The 25,129-nt window shown below is 31.4% G+C and overlaps 3 protein-coding genes across 3 annotated transcripts; 1 reads left to right on the top strand and 2 right to left on the bottom strand.

Annotated features, from left to right (window-relative positions):
- Positions 1 to 4,212: 4,212 nt before the first annotated feature.
- LOC107645469 (protein SEMI-ROLLED LEAF 2) lies at positions 4,213 to 12,208 on the bottom strand. The gene is made up of 19 exons (XM_021103769.2): positions 11,580 to 12,208; positions 11,086 to 11,160; positions 10,727 to 10,842; positions 10,495 to 10,609; positions 10,227 to 10,355; positions 9,848 to 9,895; positions 8,688 to 8,890; positions 8,400 to 8,596; positions 8,004 to 8,296; positions 7,681 to 7,830; positions 7,137 to 7,580; positions 6,849 to 6,998; positions 6,619 to 6,691; positions 6,270 to 6,397; positions 5,948 to 6,148; positions 5,748 to 5,846; positions 5,527 to 5,652; positions 5,218 to 5,439; positions 4,213 to 4,743 (listed from the first exon to the last, which is right to left on the bottom strand). Exons 1-19 carry the CDS (start codon positions 11,721 to 11,723, stop codon positions 4,579 to 4,581), a joined length of 3,078 nt encoding a protein of 1,025 aa, XP_020959428.1. The 5' UTR covers positions 11,724 to 12,208; the 3' UTR covers positions 4,213 to 4,578.
- Positions 12,209 to 14,793: 2,585 nt separating this feature from the next.
- On the bottom strand, positions 14,794 to 17,428 carry LOC107645470 (zinc finger (C2H2 type, AN1-like) family protein). Its single transcript, XM_016349501.3, has 2 exons — positions 17,001 to 17,428; positions 14,794 to 15,768 (listed from the first exon to the last, which is right to left on the bottom strand). Exons 1-2 carry the CDS (start codon positions 17,097 to 17,099, stop codon positions 14,992 to 14,994), a joined length of 876 nt encoding a protein of 291 aa, XP_016204987.1. The 5' UTR covers positions 17,100 to 17,428; the 3' UTR covers positions 14,794 to 14,991.
- A 5,445-nt stretch (positions 17,429 to 22,873) lies between these two features.
- On the top strand, positions 22,874 to 23,575 carry LOC107647923 (fission regulator-like protein). The gene has a single exon (XM_016351973.3). The coding sequence runs from the start codon at positions 23,062 to 23,064 to the stop codon at positions 23,425 to 23,427; it is 366 nt and encodes a 121-aa protein (XP_016207459.1). The 5' UTR covers positions 22,874 to 23,061; the 3' UTR covers positions 23,428 to 23,575.
- The last annotated feature ends 1,554 nt before the right edge of the window (positions 23,576 to 25,129 follow it).

The following is a 25,129-nucleotide window of genomic DNA, read 5'->3' as shown; positions in this document are numbered from 1 at the left end:
ACTAAACCTCAACACTCATTACAACAAATAAAACAGGTAATACTAAAAAAAATCACTTATTTTAGACATCATTTTTATTTCTAATTTAAATTATTCATTGATTATAGGAACTAACTTCGCCAACACTAATATCATTAGACGAATATCACATACCCATCAAGAGATTAAGGAGAAAGAAAACTATACAAATTCAAGACACATATTCGGAAGAAGAATATACTTGCAAAGATGGAACAAACAACACAATAGAAAGTGCATATAACTCAACAATTCATAAAAAACATGTCTTCACAAGAAGCTACACAGAAAGAAGAAAGTAACAACTCTAACAACAACTAATAAAAAAAAGGAGGACGAACGCCACATAAGAAGACTAAATTCATCAACTAAAACAAATTCAAAAATCAAACCACCAAATAAAAATGTCATTTTGTACATACAACTCTAATATCCAAATCTTTTGTACTACAAATTATTTTAAATAAAATACCTTTTAAATTTAACTTTAGTTTACACATTTAATTTAATTAACTCCGCATATGTTACACTTGCGGTACATAGTTGGTCCCAAGGCTGGATAAAAGAGGAGGGTTGTGTTAGGTCTTTGACAACCAACATAAAAATATAGTCAAATCCCCATGACATGAATCAAAGACATTATTGCGCTAAAGCTAGGTCGTTGCCCGGAAGCAACGCGCTGTATGGCTCGAGTACGGTGTCAAATGAGCAAGAGCTGATGCATCGATGCCCGAATGTAGTGTTAAATGAGCAAGGGTTCTCGTGTTTTCGTGAACGGACGAGGGTAAATAAGCTAGTTCACAAAGTAAAAGGTAAAGGTCGGAGCGACAGAAGGTTGAGATTCGAGACATAGAACATAGGCACTCTAACAGGAAAGTCCATGGAGGTGGTAGACACCATGACAAGGAGGAAGATTAACATTATGTGCCTACAAGAAACAAAGTGGGTTGGTGCGAAGGTTAGGGAGTTGGATACTTCTTATTTCAAACTTTTGTATACAGGAAAGGTGAAGAATAGGAATAGGGTTGGAATAATTGTGGATAAGCAGTGGAAGAAGGACGTAGTGGATGTCAAGAGGGTGGGAGATCGGATCATCTCTATCAAACTTGTGGTGGAGGGAGGTGCTTTCCATGTGATTAGCGCCTATGCACCGTAAGTGGGTTCAGACGAACAACACAAGATAAGGTTTTGGGAGGATCTAGAGAGTTTTGTTCAAAACATACCTTTGGAAGATAAGATTTTCTTAGGAGGAGATTTAAATGGCCATGTTGGGAGAGGAGTGACTGGATATGGGAGTATTCACGGAAGCCATGGTTTCGGGGTGATCAATGTCGAGGGTAAAACTATTTTAGACTTTTTCTCAACCTTTGATCTTCTCATTGCAAATACATGTTTTAAAAAGAGAGACGAACATCTTATAACCTATAAGAGTGGCATGACAAGCTCTCAAATTGACTTCTTCTTGTTGAGGAGAGTCGACCGAAAATTTTGCATTAATTGTAAAATTATCTCGGGAGAGAGTTTGACAACACAACATAGGGTGTTCGTCATGGATTTTCGCGTTGAGTAAAAGTTGAGGAAAAAACATCATACGAAGAACCCAAGGACGAGGTGGTGGCGGATGAAAGGTGAGGAACAAAGAAACTTCCTAAGACAGGTAGGAGAAGAGGCAAAGTGGGATGAGAATGGAAGCGCGGAAGAGATGTGGAGGGAGATGGCAGAAGTTATTAGAAGAACAGTAAAAGAAAGCTTTGGTGAATCTAAAGGAATAGGACCAAGAGACAAGGAATCCTGGTGGTGGAATGCGAGTGTACAAGAAAAGATAAAGATAAAAGGGAGTGCTTTAAAGAGTGGTCTTTATGCCGCAACGCAGATAACTGGAAAAAATATAAGGCGAATAAGAAAGAGACAAAAGTGGCTGTAAGTGAAGCAAGAACAAGAGCATATGAGGGTCTCTACCAGTCTTTGGGCACGAAAGAAAGAGAAAAAGGTATATATAGAATCGCAAAGAGCCGTAAAAGAAGAACGAGAGATTTGGATCAGGTTAGGTGCATAAAGGATAAGGATGTAGATGTGTTGGTTTAAGAGAATAAGATTAATGAAAGGTGGAAAAGTTACTTCTACGAGTTATTTAATGAAGGACAGAAGACTCTTCCGAGTCTTGGTCGGTTATGCACAAGGGAAGAAGATCAAAACTTTGACTACTATCGAAAGATTTGAGACTTCGAGGTAAAAGAGGCTCTAAAGCAGATGAAAAATGGCAGGACAGTAGGACCTGGTAATATTCCGATTGAGGTTTGAAAGGGTCTTGGAGAAAAAGGCATCAACTGGTTACCCAAGTTTTTTTAATGAGATTTTAAGGTCAAAGAAGATGCCTGATGAGTGGAGAAAGAACACCTTGGTACCTATCTACAAGAATAAGGGGGATATACAAAGTTGCGAAAACTATAGAGGGATCAAGCTTATGAGTCACACCATGAAGTTATAGGAAAGGGTGATAGAACGGAGGTTGAAAAAAGAGACACAAGTAACAGAGAACCAATTTGGATTTATGTCAGGTAGATCTACCACTGAAGCGATATACCTATTAAGAAGGATGATGGAGAGGTATCGTAGTAATAAAAGGGATCGACAAATGGTGTTTATTGATTTGGAAAAAGCGCATGATAGAGTACCAAGGGAGGTCTTATGGAAGGTTTTTGAAAAGAGGATAGTAATGATCGCATATATTCGTGCAATTAAAGACATGTATGATGGAGACACAACTAGTGTGAAGACTCAAGGTGGTGTGACAAAAAAATTTCCTATTGGTATAAGGTTACATCAGGAATCATCCTTAAGTCCATACCTTTTCATGTTAGTCTTGGAAGTACTCACAGAGTACATCCAAGAGCCTGTGCCATGGTGCATGCTTTTTGCCGATGATATCGTCCTTATGGGAGAGTCAAGAAAAGACCTAAATAAAAAGTTGGAGTTATGGAGAGAAGCTTTAGAAGTGTATGGTCTGCGTATAAGCCGTAGCAAGACGGAATATATAAAATGTAAGTTCAGTCTGAGAAGAGAAAACCCTAATATAGAGGTGAAGATTAGAGAAAATATCCTACGAAAAGTTAAAAGTTTTAAGTATCTTGGGTGCATCATACAGGATAATGGAGAGATTGAACAGGATGTAAATCATATGATCCAAGCAGGTCGGTCAAAATGATAGAGTGCATCTGGTTTTATATGCGACAAAAAGTGCCTTTAAAACTTAAAGGTAAATTCTATCGCACTGCTATAAGACCGGCTATGCTTTATGGTACAGAGTGTTGGGCAGCTAAAGGGGAGCACGAGTATAAGCTGAGTGTGGCAGAGATGAAGATGTTGAGATGGATGAGTGGTCATACGCGATTGGATAAAATAAAGAACGAAGATATAAGGGAGAGAGTTGGAGTAGCACCCATTGTGGAAAAGATAGTTGAATCGCGTCTCAGGTGGTTTGGACATGTAAGAAGAAGACCGATAGAACATCCAGTCAGGAGGGTGGATGAGATGAAAGATGGACAATGGGCGAAAGACAGAGGAAGACCTAAGAAGACCATCCATGAGGTGGTCAAACGAGATCTACATGTAAACGATCTCTCTGTTAACATGATACATGACAGAGCACAATGGCATTGTTTGATTCATGTAGCCGACCCCACTTAGTGGGACAAGACTTTGTTGTTGTTGTTGTTGTTTGTTATACATTTAATTTAATTCTACAAAATATAACAATTTTTAATATTTATTATATACTATCATTAATTTACCGTCTGCGCGATGCGCGGGTCTCATTCTAGTGTTCAATCATCTCAACTGTATGCTTCATTTTCATTCTTTTCTTTGTTTTGGTTATCATTGATTTACATAATTTTAAGTAAATTACTTTAATAACAAACCTAGTAAGTCATTATTTTCATAAATCTCAGTATAGTAATTAGTGAAAGATTAACATACTAATGTAATAATAAAGGAATATAAATTTAATATTAAAAAAAAAAAACAGTTGTTAGATGTACAGAATTAAAAGTTCCTTCTGTAAATGCTATATTATTATAATAAAAATAAAATAAAATCTGCATATTCTGTTTATGTATGTACATGAAAAAACCAAAAACCAAAACACATTATACTTTACATGCACTGCATAACAATGAAGACTTTTTTTCTGGATATCACATATCAGATTAGGTGAAGAAGCAAATTGGATGTCAACATATAGAAACTAAAGGTAAAAACTCAACGTTGTTTTCATGTGAAGTTGATAGTTTATAATTAAAAACCATTAGATGACAATTTAGTCGAACATGTCAAATCATTTACTAGCTTTCAACTATCAATTTCATATGAAGACAGATACATATGAGCATCTACCAACTTAAACACATCATATGATCAAAACAGCAGCCGTAACACATCATGATACATCTAGGCCTTGCGCACCAGCGAAGTTACGGTGCTTCGAGGCCTTCCAATTCCAATCAACTACTTATGATTTTGTAACTACATGCTAGAATATATTTTAATTACTACAAAGGATCAACAACCAGCAGCTTTCAGAAAGTTGTCGTAGGGGCTCGCGGCCGGCAGTTTGAACAAAGGAGGTTGGTTCTGATAGTCAGTTGTGCATGGCATTGGAACAGGACCAGAATTTGGTTGGTACAAATCCACATTGGTATTCTCACCGATAAAAGGATTGGTTAACTGCATCTTATATATAACTTGGTTAGATATTACATATAGAACAGTTTCATGTCTATAAAGGAGGTCATGTCACATTTTATAACTAATTTTAGAAAAGGTTAATGCATGCATTTACAAAAAAGATAGGTGTTGTGTGTAATATCATCCAACCTTAGATGAGGTCAATGCATTCATCCTAACGAAGTTATTGTCATCAAACCACTTATTTCAAAAGCTGATAAAAGGAAGTATATGATTATATCTCTAAGGCATTCCTCATGCAAGGGTATCTTTTTGGGTTTGAGTGAATTTTTGCATAGGCATTACTTTTCTTTTTATTTGCCTTATGTTGAATTTCTTTTTTTTTTAAGGTCAAAGATCAAACTCTAGACTTTTAGATCATAAAAACTATATCATGTTATGAAACTGCTTTTCCCAAAAGTTTAAGCTGATAGGAGAAGGGAAATAGTACTAATGTAAGCAAGGAATTTTTACCTTCGGATCGACGGGGAAAGTAAAATCCAAATTGGGCAATTTATCCTGAGGATTTGTTAAAGGGAAATCCATCAAAGGTTCTTGCTTTGTTTGGGCACTCATCAGTCTGGACATGTTCTGCTTTTCCATAAGAAGAACTTCACATTTATCAGCCATATCCTTATAAGGCATGTTATATACATTTGATACAGAAACCCTTCCAGCTTGAGGCGTGTCCAAAACCTTTCATGTTAATGATATCATAAGAACTTAAAACACAATTCAAGGAACCAAGAAATGTATGATGGTAAGAAATGGATGGTGACATACTAATTCTAACAGTTGGTTAGCACTCAAAAGGCTAGGGGCCTCTGTTGACAATCTCGCATTGTTTTTCATTTGATTCTCGAAAAAATCGAAAGAAGAGTCATCCTCAATTGAAGTAACTGAAACATCCTGTAAAAGGCAAGAATAACCAAGCAATATAAGAACCTTTTTACAGAAGTCATGGGATATGGTTATTGACTCCAAACAAAATCCACTTGACAAACCTTTTCAGGCTGCTTCATGATCAACTGCGATCGAATTTGACACATGTCATCCGGTGCGAATTCTTCTAGAAGCTGCTCTCTTATTGAGGATAGTTCATCCTGGACAAAGGAACAAAAGGCTCATATCATAATATCTAGAACCTCACAAATATTCTATATCTTCTCACAGCCGAAATATACACAAGAAGTAAAAGTGTTACCTCTTCCAACACTTCCAGGTTCTGGATGATTTCAGAAACAAAGAATTCCTGTGTTTTCTGTGTAAGAGTCATTAACTCTGGAAGCGAATTTGAGGCCCTGTAATCATCTTCTTTCGATCCATAGGCGATGGTCGAACCATCACATGCAGTGCTGAAAGCTTGCAGCTTATGATCATCAACTAAACGAAGGAAGGGATCAATCTGGATACATAAAATGAAATCATTTAAGGCAAAATAATACTTTTTTATCTTGAGAGTTAGAAGATCAGTTTGCTATTTCAAGTTTCTTTCAATTATCATAACAGTAAAAAGAAGATCTCACCTGTTTCTTTGTAAGTGTTTCCTTGGCACTCTGAACAAGAGATTTGATTTTGTAGGCTTTTGAAGAAAACAAAATCATCGAAAGTGCTAAAGTAAAGAGTGATCTCCGTCGAGATGGTGGCAATGACCCTGCAATAAAAACTAGGAACTTATTCATTCTTGGCATAATTTTCAAACCCACTCCTGAGGCATATATATCTGGTTTCTAATAGTTATCAAGAATATTAATTAATACTATGAAAAGACTTGCTTAAGAAACATTACATCTCAAAGATAATTTTGCTATCCACTAAGAACTCAAGTTTTCTAAGAAATACCAAATAGCCTATTAGGTGTGACTGAAAACTCACCTTCTTTAAGAGAAATTTTCCACAAAGAAAAAGCAAGCTGAAAACTCCGAACTAGGACTTCCTGAAAAGAATTCTGCAAAGGCAATAAATTTGTGAAGTTATTTTAAAGGAAAAGAAAGTCTTACTCATTAAAAAGAGAGAATAGAAGCAAATATGACAGTGCCAATAATAATGTAGACAACCTTAAACCTCTTTTATATTACAATCATGTAACTGAGTGCATTTAATACCTTAGCTCTAGAAAAAAGCAACACCAAGCTGTATGTATGAGCAATGGCTTCATAATTTTCAGGCAAATTTGTAGGAGAGATAGACTGAACCCAAATTGATGATAGCAATTGATTTATCTGAAGACTACTTAACCTGAGAGCTGCAATTTCCTGCATTCAGGTGAAAAGAAGATCACCAAGTAACCATGATTATAAACCAGATTACAGCTAACATACTCGAGATACTTGAAGTTTGTTTAAAATGCAGGACTAAATTCAAACACACATACTCATCAATGCAAGACTCACCAAATTCCCATTGTCATCATCTGTACTATTTTCATCCACTGTAGCTAGCTGACTCCCACTCCCACTACCACTCCCACTCCCACTCCCATGATGCACACGATTATTAGTCGACTTCAATCTGTTTAGGAACCCGCCAACACCATTAGTTGGTTCAGTCTCTCCAGCATTATTTTCCTTGTTATATTGACTTAAATTTTCATTTGAAGAACGTTTCTCTGATTTTAGCTTCTCAAACAAGGCAGCTGAAGAAGAAAAGACAGAGACTGCTCTAGAGAGTGTTCGTGGAACATCCGATGCCTTATTGGAAGCAAGCATGCCTGACCGAGGGGAAACTGAGGTTGGCACAAGAACTACTGAAAAGACACGGTGAGCCGTTGCTTGTGTCTCATGATCTTGATGGACCATAGCCAGGAGTAGCTGATGAAACAATGATTCAGGGAATGCCTGAGGATCAAAAAAGATGATTTTAGTATCAAATTTATTCACAGAACTCAAAGTAGCATACCAACATGATATAGATAGACTATGAATACTCACTCCTTACCTTATTTTGATAGGATAAATTTGGTAAGGAGGCAACAATTTGAGCAGTCCGGTATACAGCAGCGACTGTGGTTCTGGATATTGCTGTAATATTTGAGATATTCTCTAACATCACAGCCATAACATCTAGAATAGGGCCTGGTTCTCCAACCTATTCATGTATGGCAGCTTAGTTCCTTTGTGATAAGTCCAATAATGCAAATAAAGTTCAAAAGAGCAGATAAAACTACCAAATGTGATAATCACATAAAGCATTTTATCAATCAGTTATTCTTAAAATGTTAAGGAATAAATTTGATTTGAAGTGTGGATAATGTGAGGTACCTTAATTGATAACTGTACAAGGCACTTATCCACAGCTTCTCTAAAATTCTTGTTCCATTCGATTACATCACTTGCTAGATTTGAGTTTTCTAAGGAACATTGTATGCTCTTCCGCAAATGTCTCATCACATCACTTAAAGCACCAATTATTGATACAGAAGGTTGAACCTTTGCATATTGAGCAAGGGAAGTGGTCACCTCAACAATGTCAAGCTGCATTTTGGGTTCTTTAAGGACAATTTTATGATCCAGATGCTTAATTAACATTGACAACAAAACATGAGTGTTTTTTCCTGCAAAAGCAAGAATGAAGAAAAAATAAAGCAAAAAGTGCCTTGTTAATCAAGAAAAAGATTGTATGACATTATATATGATCAAATAAGAGAAATAGTATACCAGAATCATCCATTAAAAACAACATATCCTTTAAAACAGAGAAAGCAAGGCCATCATTTATAGACCACAAGTTTCCATTATCGAAGTATCGGAATATAGATTCCATTACACGGCGTATGGTAGAACCATCCTTGGCTAAGTTGGCCATGTTATGTAGGCAAACCCCAGACCAGAAGAAGGGATTGCTGTTTTCTTCCCTGAATGAGTTTATGACAGATTAATCATTGAAATAGAAAGAAGATAATACAAAGCTACTTTATGGAGCTTCTAATGATAAAAAAATATTACATTGACACATGCAATTCACGTTTGTCATCAACAATTACACTCCAGGATCTGTTTCTCTTTCTGACATCTACTAACGTAGAGTTGTTATTTTCATTTGTTATTGCTTCTTCGCCATGCATATTGTCAGAATCTTGTCTCTCATGATGAAAGCTGCCTAAAGTTTGCCCAGGACATTCATAGTTTTCCAAGACAACAGTAACAATCTGGAATTAAATTGAGAAGGAAAATTACTCTAGAGAAAACAAGAATAAATATATAATATGAGTTATCTTGCAAATGAGCAAGGAAACAGTGCATAATAGGTGGATATCTATGAAGCATAAAAACTGACACAGACTCGGAGAATTGTAGGAGACACAAACATAGTAAAATAAAATAAAATAAAAAATAAAATAAAATAAATTCTCAATTCTTATATGTATGTTAAACTATCAGTTTTCAATATGTCTTAGTACTCTCCTGCTAAGTATTCAAGCCCGATGTTTGTTGAATAGAACACTCCATTTGAAATGAGAATACAGATATGTACATGATAGTATGAAACTTTGTCCTTTTTGAGTTGAATCTTACAAAAATTTTCAGGGAGATTAAGCATATAAATTTATGCAAAGGGAAACACTAGCTCTAAACTCCTCATATACAGTAATGGAATTTGCAAGAAACTCTATATTGACCAACAGAATGGCATGGCTTCTGGTGTAGATTAAGAAAAACAATGGATAAAGTAGCTTTCAAGCTAGAAACAAAAAAATGGTCACCTTCAACTTTGAAACAATTCCCAGTCTTAAAATAATGCTCTTGTCTGAAATCTCCTTGGGCCTCACCCCAATATTGTTCATTACTATAATTAATATAATCACATCAATTATGATCATTTTCAATTCCAAGCAAAAGTGCTATTCATCTAAGAGTGTTCGTGTATCAAAGCTGTTTAGGATCTTCCCTCATATTATCCACTACCAATTTATTCTGTGGCATACCTATGTGGTAATGGCAATAAGGAGTATTTTGTTGAAATAATAAGACCACAGAAAATTATATATGTGCAAGTTGCTGAAACTACTTAAGAATTTACATTCTCCTAAATTGAAAATATACATTATCAGCAGGTGTGATGATTGATTAAACTGTATAAGTATGAAAGGGAAAATTGAACTTACATTGTCAAATTCAACTGATATGTGAGAGTGTTCACCCATAAACCGCACCTACATAGAAAAGTAGTTCATTTTCATTCTAAACAGACAAATATAATTCATGCTAAAGGAAAGAATGAAGTGAAGTTATTTAGAAAGCAGGAATTAGGTGGCAAAATTGCGTGATATCCAATTGAAGGTATTCAATGAAAAAGAAAACATGAATATTATTTGATAGAAAAATGGAAAATTCCTTTCTTGTGCTTCTGGAATTGATTGCAAACTATGAAAAACATAATTCTGTTGCACAAGCTTGAAGCTCATCTGCTTCCTTCGAGATGTGTATCGTCCTGTTGTTAAAGTAAAACTCTTTATCGAAAGTTAACAATTATAAAATAAATACCATCGACGAAAGGCCTTGCAAACCAGCCGCACGAATTTTTCTTGCCCTCTCATCTTCCCCAGTTTCTTGAGCCAACTGACATAGCTTTGGGATAACATTTTCTAAGTTGAATAGGTAACTTGCATCAGTCTGAAAAATGCTAAACATATGTGATTCTCTAGTGTTGTCCCAGTCAATATAGAAGGATAGTAAGAAACAGAAGATCATATTGAAATGTCAAATCCATAAAGTTGAAAATTGGAACAGTTGAAGCACTAGTGAAACCAACCTGATTATTTACAAAATCAAAAAGAAGATAACATCCTATAATTCTCATTTCATCCTGCCGTTGTTGATCCAGTAGTGTGTGAATAATACTTATCAAGCTACTTGCAAATAGTGGCCTATCAAGAGATAAACAAGTTAATACATGCACCACATGTCTTAAATCTTTTTGTTTCCGGGAAGTTAGGCATAGATATGAGAAAGAACAGCATCTAATATGAGAGGCACGAACTTACATTTGTTCAGTACAAGAAGATAGTAATTTCTTGTAAATGGCCATGACTATTTTTGTTGTATGTAAATTCTCATTTCGAAGTTCCTTATAACACTTTTGCTCAAGGGCGGTCACAATCTGATCACCAATTAGTTATCTTCAGTGAGCATAGTAACAAACCTTAAGGAATTAGAAGCATAAGTCTTTCATATGCTATTTTCTAAAGGTCAGAAAAGAAGGATTTGATGTCTGTAAAATATTAGAGTATAAGGTATGGTGGACTTGTATTCTCTATGACAATTTTTTATATGTAACAACATACACAACTCATCTAAGTAAAACATATTCAAGAATCAACCTATACTGTAAGAGATTCCATACCTTTGGGATTCGCAAAGGATTTTTGGCAGCGTAATCACATAGTTTTCCTATTTTCCTATCATTTGGCCCTTCCTCCTATCAACTCATAAACCAAATGAAAAGAAAAATCAATATGCCATGCATTTTGCAGTCTTAATATTAGTTCATAAAGAACAAATAAGTCTGTTAAAGAGACATTTATAAAGTTATCCCTATAGAAGCATAGATCTTTCAACTAACATGGACCATGCTTAAATTGTTTAGCTACATAGAATCAAACACAAAAACATATAAACACAAGAAACCGATAAACCGCTTCACAATTGTCTAGTGTGCTCTATAACATGCTGCCTAGTCTTCTGGAATGAACAATGTTTGCCTACAACTTAACTTTCCTACTTTAACAGCTTAATGTGCATTAAACTAACATGACTTACAATGAGGATGTGACATGATCAGATAAACATGGAACCTTTACAAAGACAGAATTAAGAGAAAAATGATAGACAAGATACCTGGTTACGAGGGAAAATATCAGCAATGAGCCTCTTGTACCTCTTCACAGGTTGTCTAGACCTTGCCCTCAATGAAGGGCAGAAGAAACAAAGATTCCCACAAGCTGGCAGAACTTTCCGGGAGATTACACCAGAGACAGTCATTGTTGAATTACAATTTGAATTTGATGAAGAAAATCAATCACAATACAAGAAAAGAAGAGATTTTTATATATATTATATATATTTATTTATTTATTCTTTTTTGTTTTTTAGAGTTTTTACAGAAAAGAAGGTAGAACAAATTTGCTTCAAATTGTGCTCTCTTTCCCTCCTGACCCAATAAGAAAAATCTAATTTTGAACGCAGAGAAGGGAAAGAAAGGCTAAAATCTCAAATGGGCACCCTTCAAATGCAACCAGCAGCCTCAACATATCAAATTTTAAGGTCATCAAGCTGGGCATGAAATGAAAGAAAATGCAACACTGGAATTTGAAAACCCCCAGGAAAAACTAGAAACAAAAAAAATAAGAAATTTGATCAATGTTATAGTTTGATATTGATATTGATATTGATGTTAATAATAATAATGTGAAGATTTAAGGAGGAGGGGGAATGCATTGCCTCCTCGTACAAAAATTACAAATGCATGCAAAAGGGGGAGGAAGAGGGTGGGGGAATCCCTCAATACAAGGAAGAATGTCTGTGTTTTTTTTTTTTCTTTTTTCTTTTTTTTCAAAAAAAAAATCTCTTTTTGGTTGTATTTCTATATATGAGAAAACAAATGAGACGTTATGGTATGCAACTATGCATATGTTATTGATATGATACCCTCAAAAGAAAGAAAGAAAAAAGAAAAATATATTGATATGAAATCATAGTATGGTAAGTATTAACTACTAAGAATTGCCAAAGAGTAATAGCTCAAATGACATAGTCTCTTCATACTCAATTAAGAGGTTGCAGATTCGAGTCTCCTATCTTTGGTAAAAAAAAAAAAAAACTACTAAGAATTTAATTTAAAGAGGCAGAGTTGTTTGAAAATTGAAATGATATTAATAGTATGTGGTGGTGGTGGGGTGCCGGTGGCGGTGGCGCCTTATATAACTATAATGCATTGCATTTGCAACGGTTAAGGTGGAGGTGGGTCCTATTTACCTTCCCATGGCTCTATACTCTACAGAGATAAGTTAATAAGTGGTTCATTATTGATATATTTAATTATTAATTATTTATCCATACAAAATACAAAGAGCCAGATTTTTCTTAACTCTCAAATATTTTATTAAAGATATTGTAGAGTAATATGATTATTTCTATACGATAATTTTTATTATACTACTACTATTAGAATTCGTAATTTAGGATTCGTGTGTCTCAACTTTTTCAGCAAAAACAATTAATTATTTATTTTCTTCATATTTTTATAAATTCTATAAAATAATCATTTTTTCCTAAGAAAATATATTTTCATGTTATCTACAACTATAGCCAGAGTATTTAAGAAAAAAAAATCATTTTCAATTTTTTTATCATAAAAAAATAAATTATAAAATAATTTTTTTTTGAAAAGCTTAAATAATTTTTATTCATTATATATATATATATATAATTTCCTCAAATAAAAATAAAAAAATTGTCTACGCTCATTTTTGTCCTTAGTTTGATCCAATAAATATATGCTAATGTAGCAAATTAAATGAAGATGGATTAGTGTCATATCGTAAGGAATTTTATATATGTTATATTTGATCTAGTTAATAACAATTTTTAGTTTTAAATTTTTTAAGGAATAACAACTTTTGGTTAAACGATTGAGGATTCCAATATTAATGAAAAGTTAGACCCTCAATTTTTTTTTCCTGCAACATTATTCTTACTTGATGGATTAAGATTGTCTCTTCGTAGAAGTAAGTTTCGAGAACGATTTTTTTATATATAAATTTCTCAACAACTAGACTTTGGGATTTCTTTTCCACTTCACTTACCTTTTGAGCAAGTGCAGAACAAATTTAGAGTATAGAAATCATACATTTCACAATCAAATGTAAGATTCTCTCAAAAAACAATACTAAATAGTCTTTTCAATTATGCATGAAGCCAACTTTCTTTGTTCATGGAAAGGGCAACAAAAGAAACCGGTTTGCATTGATTATTATTGGAGGAAACATCAAACATGCACACATGTTGCTTTCTTGCCAACTTTTGAAACAAACAAGTAAAGGAGCAATGTCTTCATGACTTATCATTATTACACAACACTACTAACAAGGGAATTCAGCAATTTGCATGGCATAATCACCAATCCGCATGCATATTGTGGGGGAAAATGGTTGGAAAGTGAAGCTGCTTATTTATATTTTAGCTTAAAGTTTTTTCTATCATAAAAATGAAAAATATTTAGTGGATAAATTAGTCCTTTTTTTTGTTTAATATTTTATTCTAACTCATATCGCATACATCTTATGTATACGGAAATAAAGTATAAATAAATATAATATATAATAATCATTAATGAAAGGGCCACATGAGTTTAGGGAACAGCATTTGGCATGCTGAAATTTCACTATTCAAAATTATTTTGGTTGCACTAAGTCAGGACATTCTGATTGGTTTTTACTTTTTATCTTAGAAGTTTCTTATCTAAATTTCTACTTTTTTTCATCTGAAAATGAGGGAAAAAATGTTGAATTTAGTTGTTTCATTTGGAGATTCAAAATTTATGGTGCAAAAGGTGTATGGCACTGTTAAAAGAAAGCTCTGGAGGCTAACAAACAAAAACTATGAGGATGTTAAACAGCAAGAACTTGATGGGCTTGTCTCACTTGAAACAAACACAACTAACGTGCTTTATAAATATAATGCCATGACAGATAATTAAAAGTATTATACTCTTTTTAAGTATTGAGATAATTTAGCATCTTTACTTATTCTGCATAGCTGGAAGGACAATAAAGCATTCGACACTCCTATTTGTATCCATAAAATATTTTGCCCCCATCTCTACGCCCATACCAAACTTACCTACATAGTTTTATACAACAAAATTTGAACCACTCAGACCATAATAATATCAACAATAATGATAATGATGATGATAAAATATAGAATTTGAACCGCAAAAAACAGTGCAACAAAGATGGTTCCACCACCGTTTGAAATGTTTGCATTGACAGGATTACTCAGGAAGTAACCTTTTTCTATGCTAAAATTACAATTCAAGAAGTTAGATTAATTCCAAGCAAGAAGAAAGAATCTATATTATCAAATAATCAAGCTGTCAAATAAGGCTAAAATTACACAACTGATCTCTCTGAACAAATTAAATTGGTATTGACAATTTGACATCCTTTTGCTATAAAATTTGGTAGAAAAAATGTCTATAAACTCAACAATCCACTGCAATTTCCTCAACAGTGTCTTAACCCCACACCTAAGCTCTGGAACTACCACCATGGTCCCTCTCAACATGTTCCACAAGAGCAACTGGGTCTACAAATCCCCTACTACACTTCGGACATGCATCAATTGTCACCTTCTTTGCCCCAGGACGGTTGCCACTCCTTTCATGAACTTTTTGCACATGATCGACCAAGGTGGTGACCGAGGAAAACTTAGCACCACACTGAGGACATTGCTCCACTAAACCGTTTCTATTTCCACTGCCACTGCTTTGTCCCGTCCCATTCCTTGTCGTCTGCTGGCTTTGGTTAGTTTCACCGCTCAATTTGGAAATGCCTGCTTCTGCTGAAGCCATAATACTAGAAGCTACATTAAAAAGGCCTGTTGTCCATTTAGATGATGAGGCTGAAGTCAAATTGGGTTTCGGCTCCTCTTTTCTATTTCTATTTACAAGACTCATAAATGAAAAGCTTGTTTCCAACTTTTTGGGACCAGGACACTTGTGTGCAGGTCCAAAGCGGTGCTTCAAACAATGGTCTATCATGCAGTCCCTGCACTTAATGGTGTTTGAGAATACTAACACCTCTCTGCATCCAGGGGCAGGGCATTTTTTCTTCTTTGTGGCTTTCTCATAATTTGATGGATCGCATTCAGTGTTAACATGATTCTCCCAAGTTATATTTGGATCTTGATCTGGAATTAGGCGAACTCCTTTGGCACAAAGAGGACATATAACAACAGTGACATCATGTTTGTTGGGCTTTGTACAATTATGTTTAATATAACTTCGGTGCTCCAAACAATATACCTGTTGGAGATTGGCAGATATAGTGATATAGTTAGCTCAAACAAAGAGTTTTAATATCAAAACGAGCAGAAAATTCATTCATAATTCGATACTTGAAGATCCTCAGAAAGCTATAATCCTTAATCATTAGTCAATATTCAAATCCCAATGAACTACAACTGTCAAACTGCTCATTAGAATTGAAGGAAAAAAAAGAACTTCTTGGCTAAATATGCTGCAAAACACGATGATTTTAACTACCAAACACTACATGCCTATAAATATTATCAAGTATACAACAACCTGCAGGGATTTGGTGCAAGCTTAACAGGAACCCGAATACAAGTTGTCAAAAAGGCTAAACACTTCCCTTAACACTATATATGAACTACTTTCATTTTCAAATATAAACCAAGCACCTAAATTATGTCTAAGTTAAAAGGCAGACAATGAGAACAAAGATAAGAGCAATCGGATGGTGGCCTCGATATTATAACTTCAAAGTTTTTGAGTGCTGAACGAGATACCTTTAGAAGAGTGTGTTCACTTCAAGAAACAGAGAGATGGATAAAGCTCCTAACATTCAAAACAACAAATTCAACTAACACTGAGAGCACTTCTCCTGAAAGATTAAAACATCAACAAATTTACCTCCAAAGAACTAAACAAACCCATGGTACCTGAAAAAGATATGCCTCATTAGACTACATCTTTCAAGTACCACATACTTGTTTAGTCCTTTTCAAACTACAATGTTGGTGTTCCAGTCTTTCATGAGACTAAATTGGTGGGTTTTTCTTAATTTTTGAAATAAAAGTCCATTGCTTATATGCTCATAACATGCATTTGAGAAAGCAAACAATGGTCAAACTAAGATCGTTAAGTTCTAACATTTCGACAAGCATCATACCAATGGTGATCTATAAGTTCCCAGCATATCAGTTCAATAATCAATATCCACACGCTCTCGTTTACGAACCATCCAGTTTAGGTTTAATACTTTTCTTTCCTTCAATATTTGCATTTCAATTCAACAAACATTTCTATTCCTATTGGCAGAAAACATCTCAGTTTTCAGCTCAATCGCTAATCTCTTCCACTCTCCTTAATCAAAGTCAAAACAAGATTTCCACAAAATAAATTTCTATTTTCTAAAAACAAGGCACAAAATCGAAAAGCAACCAAGAAATGCAGGTGAAATACAACAGAAACAAAATCATAGCAATAAAGAAAAGGAATAGAAATTGAGAAACCTGATTGCAGCGATCGCAAGTGAAGGGCAAGAAATCGATGAGCTTGCAATCGGAAACGGAGCAATGCTTGCCTAGGTTAGGGAATTCCGGAGTCCCCATCCGAATTCGGATTCTAATTCGGATTCCGATTCCGATTGCAGTTCAGCTTGCTCGATCGTTCTCTCCCTCACTTCGGAGAAAGAAAGCGGATTGAAATAGGCACCAAGATTTGAAAAAGAAAAATGGAATCTGAATATTTGGGGCGGATTTTGAAATCCGCGTATATAGATCAAAACAAACTCAGAGCAGAAAATCCAGGAATACAACAAAATCGGATAATCCCACCTACTAATTACAAATTCTACTATTTTTTTTTTAATTAATACTTAATAGTAGTTATTTTTTAGAAAAACTAGCCAAAATGAATAATTCATGAAATATTTTTTTTTTAAAAAGAACAAATAAGGTTTTTATTTTCTATTATGCGTGTGGACTGTGGACGGTATAATTCACGTTGATATAGACCAAGTCCAACCAAATCAAGACGTAATTATAAATATTTTTATTTTAAAATATATATTATTAAATTTAGTTATGTGATTTTTATCAATTTATTAAATTTATAATTAAATTTTTATATTATTTTTTAATGAGTATTTAATATAACAATATTAAAATAAACTAAATATTTTTGTATAAATTAAAGATATTTATAATTAAAAATTTAATTAAATTTTTTATTATATATATATTTTTTTAAAATATTTTATTAATTTTAATATTTTTAAATTTTGACATAAAAAAATCTAATTACAAAATTAAAAGTAATGTAAAGACAAATTCAATTGAAAAAAAATATGAACCTAGAGGTGACAGTATGTATCTTACTTGTAGATATTCAATATGGTCCGATAAGATTGTCAACCCGATCTGTTGCAGATAGAGTTGAATGTACAGGATTGAGTCTCTACTCTACTCGACCAACCCGCATTTTATATATATATATATATATATATATATATATATATATTAAACCAAGATCATCAATTAATAAATTTATACTTTATTGATATAAAAATCAATTTCATTTTAGTAATATATAATTACAATATTATATTACAATATTTTGTTTATATTTGTGTTATTAATTTAAACAAAAACTTTTATATAAAATTAAATATATGATGATTATGTTGTTTATAGGACGATTATGTTATTTATAGAATAATTATGCTGTTTGTATTAAATTTTTAATTTGTATATTTATTAAATTATATAATAATATTGCATATTTATAAAAATATGTGGACAGAATCATATAATCATAGATTAACTCCAGATAAAATTGGGATTGTATTGTTCTCAATTTATAAGTAGAATTAGAGTTAAATTCAAACTCTACCCATTACTATCCCTACACACTCACGCAAACCCCTGTTTGTTTTATAATCCAACCAAAGGCTTTGTAAGAATCTTTTTTTTTTTTTTTTTTTTTTGGTGATTAATCGGGGCCAAAACCCAAAAGAAGACTAAATACAAACTAATCGGGGCATAGAAACCCCTTGTTCATCATCAGCTAAGATGCTAATAACCTCTCTAGGAGGCAGGTCCCAAAAATAAAAGCCTGGGTCTAAGTTTAGACTTTTTCGAGCTAGGCAATCAGCACATCTGTTACTCTTCCTATAAATATTTACAAAAAGAATTTCCCAAGGCTTTTTTTTCCACTGGTTAATGTCTATTCAGTCCAAATTGTCAGCTTCCAGAGGACTTCATTTTTCTTTTTTGCATTTTCTAAAGGCCTTCATTTTTTTATATAGCTGCTAAAGGTAGTCAAGAAATATAGGCTAAGAAAATTTTTTATATAATAAGCCCAAACCTAAGCATATCACACATTGCAAAAACCAAAATATCTATTTCAAAAGTCTATATTTTTTCCCTTTAATTAATCTAAAACCTTCATAAAAACAGGCCCAAACTCAAATACATCACACATATGTTAAAAAAATAATTCTATTTCAAATTTGTAAGAACTCGCAACACAAAAAGTCAAAAACAATTATTTACACATGATGAATATTCCTATAATAATATTTTTATATAAAGATAAAATTATGAACTACTAGATAAATTGATATATTTAATTAAATATATTTAATTAAATATATTTAATTAATTATCTAAAAATTCATAATATCATTTTAATATAAAAATATCATCATACAAGTATTTGACATTACATCCATCATTTGGCTCACACTACAAATACATCAAAACCTATTCACCCATTACGTTCTGAAAAAACAGTTCACACGCCAAGTACTTTTGACTTTAAACACGTGTCATCACCAAAAAGTGTTAGCACAGCAAAAAGTAAAGGCTAATAGTAAGCCTAGTTCAGGTGAGGCTAAATTTTTGTATTTTATTAAATTTAATTAAATTTTTTATTTAATTTTTGTATTTTTTAATTTTATAATTAAATTTTTTTAAATATAAAAGTATAGAATTAATTAAATATTTTTTATAAATTAAAAATATTTATAATTAAAAATTTAATTAAATCTTTAATAACATATATTTAGAGAAAAATATTTTATTAATTTTAATATTTTTAATATAAAAATAACTTAATTATAAAATTAAAAACAATATAAAAATATAATTATAAAAATTTAATTAAAAATTTAATAAAATTATAAAGAACAAAATAATTAAACCAATTATTAACTATACTTGTATATTATATATATACAAAAAATTAAATAATCATATTTATAGAATATATATTAAAATATAAAATATTTATAAAAAATAAATTAAATAATATATCTTTATATACAAATATATAATAATTAATTTAATAATTATTTTAGTGTACACCTAATATTTTTATAAAATTATTTATTCTTGCAATAGTACCATAAGGTCAATAAATTTTATCATTTTTTATTATTAATTAATCAGCATCAATATTTTGTTACGCAAATGACAAATCTAAAAAATTTCAAATACAACAAAGTGTTAAAAGTTTAATGTTGGCCCTGATAATTTTCTTTATTCTTATATATATATATATATATACCTGAACGATGAATGATTTTTTAAAAATAATAATAATTATTTAAAAAAAAAAAAAAGAAAGAGCACAAGACAAGTACCAATAACCAAAGTCTATATTTTCAAAGTTTCCCAAAGCAGCCCAATTTCCTATAATTTCTATAATTTATATTCGTGTTAAAAATCTAAAGAAGTATTAAAAAAAACAAGTAATAGTAGCAGATAAAAAGTTAACAAAATTAGTACTATTATCTCGATTGATCCAAATAAAAAGTTTCTTAAATTATTAACAAAAAATTGTGGTTGAGAAAAAAATAATATTTATTGGCATTGTAAATTATGTATGTTATGAACTTGTGATGGTCCAAGCTACGGTGATGAAGAAAAGCATCATTGTGAAGAGTGACACTACTAAAAGGGTGTGTCCTACACACTAGTCCTCTTCACTCCTTCAGATTCACACACTCACAACCATTAAAGTGTTTCTGCAACTTGACAAACCAATCCAATTCGGGACACTATTGAGGTGAATGCAGAAACTCATATATAGCTCTCTTATAATAACATGATTTATTTACTTTGCTCTAGGAACATATAAAGGACAAATAATACAATACAAACAAATAACATCACCAGTCTCAGACAGATTAAACATTAACATGTGACACCACATAGGACAAACTTGGGACAAGAAAATTAGAAAATATTTTTCTTCTTTTTAATTACTGTGCAATTCAATATGTTATTAAGATCTCTCACTGACAATTATATTAATGAGTTAATGGGGTACTCAGAAACACTTTTGGCCTCAATATATGTCTTAGCTCCTCAAAAGTCACACCCTGCTTTCTTTCTCCCTTTTTTTGTTTTAATTTTATAAGGTGAAAAACAGTGGTCAGATAAAGTAAACAAAATTTGAAAAATTGGAACATAATAAAAGTAACAAACGGCAATATAAATCATTCATTACAGTAGCCATTGGATTCCCATTAAAATTAGGTGAAGTAGTCTACCGTACCCTCTTTAAAATAAAGAATAAATTATTCCTCGTGATATATACAATAATTATCATAAATTATTCTTTCATCAGAACTTCAAGATTCATGTTCTCTTCTCTTTTCTTTTCAATTGACATTATGTTTCTCTTAAAATTTGATAACAATATCATTACATTTTTGAAAATCTTTACACATAATACCAAAAACATTGCCTGACAAGACAGATTTCTCTACTGCAGTAGAATTGAGGGATGAAGTAGCGTTTACAAGATTATTACTATTTGGACCATTGTCACTACCGTCCTGAGTGAGTCCACCTGAAAAACTCAGAACCGTTTGATAAATTGCGGTCACAATGAGAGTAGCAACTACCATGACAGTGTTGCGTTGAGACCATCTCCAGTAGGGAACTCATCCCAGTTCCTGTTTATGGCCCACCTGTCATAAAAAGTAACTCCACATCAGCTTTTGCATCATAAACAATAAATAGGAACTCAAAGCATCTCTCTCTTCTCCATTAGGAGGAACTAACTTTAGTCCTTATTGTGGTCCCACTTAATTAATTAATTAAAATACTTAAAATTAATATAATTAATTTTTTTCAATAATATTATTTAAATTTATAAATTTAAAAATAATTCATTATTAAAAGATATTAATATTAAATAAATTCATATATAATAATAATACACAATATATAATTCGAGATTATACTAATTTATAGTTTTGTGTTTACAACTGCTAATTTTAATAATATCATTAGCATTTTAAATTTTAAAAATAAAAATAACCAACTCAACTAAAAATTATTTTATAAGGTATAAAAATTAAATTTATTTTTTAATGTAAGTAAATTTAATTAATTATAATTTAATATAATAATATAAATAATATTCAATATTAATTATAATATAAATCATTAATTAAATAAAAACTTAATTATTTAATCTAATTAATTATTTAATTAATTATTATTTAAATAATTAATATAAATTATTAATTAAATAAAAATATAATTTTTATTATAATTATTATTAATTTAATTATTATTTAATTATTTAATTATTTCAGATTTTATATTATTATTTTTTTATAATAACTTGCCAAATGGCAAGTTGTTATTGGTTAATTTGAGTCCCTGCTTAGAGGGCCTCCCTTACCTTGATCCTTGTGGGGGAACTCACTCCTTCTCTTCTCCAATGGTTAGAGTTCCTATATGTCAGAAAAAAGTCAAAGAGGAACTCACCATTGGAGGTGCTCTGATGTTCTCTTATTTGCATTATACCGCGATCCATTAGTATGAAAACAAGTAATCAAAGTAACGTAAATTTTAGTTTGTCTTCACGGTTGGAATCATCATCAACCAATGCACCACGTTTTGTTTTAACTTTCAATAATGTTTCTGTAATCGTTGGCGCATGAGCTTCAGTTAAGTCTAATCACTTTATATGTCGCGAGGAATAATTTACCCTTTATTTTAAAGAGAATAAGATAAGATTCACCAAAATTAATTATCAATATAAATTACACATATATTTATATATAAATATATAATATATAATTTTAATATACAAATAATATTTTTTAATACAATATAATACAATTCTCATCTGATATATATATATATATATATATATATATATATATATATATATATATATATATATAGTAGTCAAATTCACTTAGCAAAACTAAAAAACTACTTTGTTTGTTTTGCCAAAATATAATATGTACTTTGGTATCAAGATTCTACTTAACTAAGTAAATTAAAGGTATATAAATACACCCCACCATCTATTATATATTACAGAGTATCCTTTTTTTATGAGCATTAATTAATGATAGCAGCAAACTCAGTTTGACACTAATACTGTACTACTACTATTACTCATCAGTGTCTGAAAGTTTTGATGATCAGTCTCATTATTTTCACCATTCTACTCTCTATTTGCTATTAATAACTACATACTCAGCCTTATTATTAGCTTCTTGAATTTGAAAGAAAGTAGTTGTTGTTCATCAGAATCTGTATGATGGACACAACAAGGCAAGGGAGTAGTAGTAGTAATGAGATGCAACCCTTTGTTGTTAATAGCAATAGGAACAATAATAATTATAACTACTATTCACATAGATCAATAGAGACACTTGTGGTTGTGATAGCAGTGATCACAATAGTAGGTGTCATTGCTGGAATGATAGCAAGGTTATGTGGTGGAAGACACTTCAATGGTGACCATGACATTGAAGGTTGGGTTGAGAACAAGTGTAGAAGTTGCATTGATGGAGGACTACCACCACCTCCACCACCTCAAGAAGAACCACAACCACCACCAAAACCAGCAGCAGCACCAACTACAACAACAACAACTGATGAAGCAGCAGCAAGTAAATGAAGAAATTAACACAAAACATTATTGTAAGTTTGTTACTACAATAATAATATATATAATAATAATACAAGTTCATGCTGATTATGTATGTATAGAGTTATGTTAATTAGTAGAACCTTAAAAGTATAGTAATCTACCATTGATGTTAGACTATTATTACTGCATGCTTTAGTTGCTGTCACTGCACTTTTTTTCTATCAAGGAAATTTAATATGGGAACTTATTGTTTTATGTTATTTATTAGTTCATCTTAATCAAGTTTTTTTTTCTCTTGTTTATCCATTACGAAAGATCTCATTATTGAGACTCTCATCTTCAAAATATAGAATAAATTTGCTTTTTTTTTTTTTTTGTCTGTTAAGTTTCTTGCTAGATACATGAACAAGAATAAAATACATCTAATTTCTCTTTAATAATTAAAAAAATACTAAGGAAAAAAAAAAAGATGAGAGTAAATACTCAAATTGGTTTTAAGGAATTTCAAATTAAATATTTGGGTTCTTACAAAATTTACTCTTTAGAAGTTTTTGAAAATTTTTTTTAATTAAATTTTTTAATATCCCTATTTAATAAATAAGTTCTTAATAAATTTTAGGTTTAATTATCCTGTTGATCCTTATAGTTTCGCAAAATTTTCAATTAGGTCCTTATACTTTTTTTTTTTAATTGAGTCCGTGCACCAAATTTTTTTTCAATTGAGTCCCTATACTTTTTTTTCTTTTTATCCTGCACCAATTTTTTTTTTTAGTTGGGTCTCTATACAATTAAGCCAATTACTATTAAGAGGGACCTAATTAAAAAAAAATTGGTACAAGGACCCAATTAAAAGGAAAAAACGTATAAGGACCTAATTAAAAATTTTGCAAAATTATAGAAGAATAGAATAATTAAACCTAAATTTTATTATAAGATAATTAGATTTTATAAAATGTCATTATAAAATAATATAGAGACCAAGCTGTTGATGATCATAATTAATTTTTAAAAATTTATAAGGACTAAAAATTTGTTAAAAAATAAGTGTATAGTCTGATTTTTTTTTAATTAATTTAAATATTTATTCATAAAATAGGTAGCACCTGCAAACCTAGTATGATAATGGTAGCTAGCCAAACATGCATTACTTTTCATTCATATATTTTTTTCCTTGTCTCTCAAATTCTTTTTAGTTTGACTATCATTGCCCATAAGCCATGCTCAAACTATGAATCCATTTTTGAGTGGCAACATTATTATTATTATTTTTCCTCTTTTCTTTTTCCCCTCTTTTTAGGTACAATTCAGACATCATTCATAGTTATTAAGTGGAGCCACTTATATGATGGATGAGTAGGACCTAATATTAGTACCAAAAATCTTGTGGCGATTCCGTTGGGCCCTATATCTATAATTAACTTTTGGCATAAAATAATCTGAAATCTGTGTTCTAAAGAGTAAAGACTAGAGAATAAAGATGCATGCACGCCAACAAATCATGAATTCTCATATTCAATTACACAAAGCAAAAGCTTTTATTGTTACCATAATACTAAAAAAACAAAAAAAATAATTTATTTTATTTAATATTTATTATTTACAATAATAATTAATAAATATTAAATAAAATAAATTTAGACTGTTTTAGTTTTAGTTTTTTTTTTTTAAATATTATTGTATTGTAAATTATATAAAAAAAGAAGAAGAAAAAGGTAAAAGCTCTTCAAGC

The sequence above is a fragment of the Arachis ipaensis genome, chromosome B6 (assembly GCF_059453495.1).
Source record: "Arachis ipaensis isolate K30076 ecotype BB chromosome B6, ASM5945349v1, whole genome shotgun sequence".
Lineage (NCBI taxonomy): Eukaryota > Viridiplantae > Streptophyta > Magnoliopsida > Fabales > Fabaceae > Arachis > Arachis ipaensis.
Note: the sequence above shows the minus strand (reverse complement) of the source record. Positions and strands in the feature narration are given on the sequence as shown.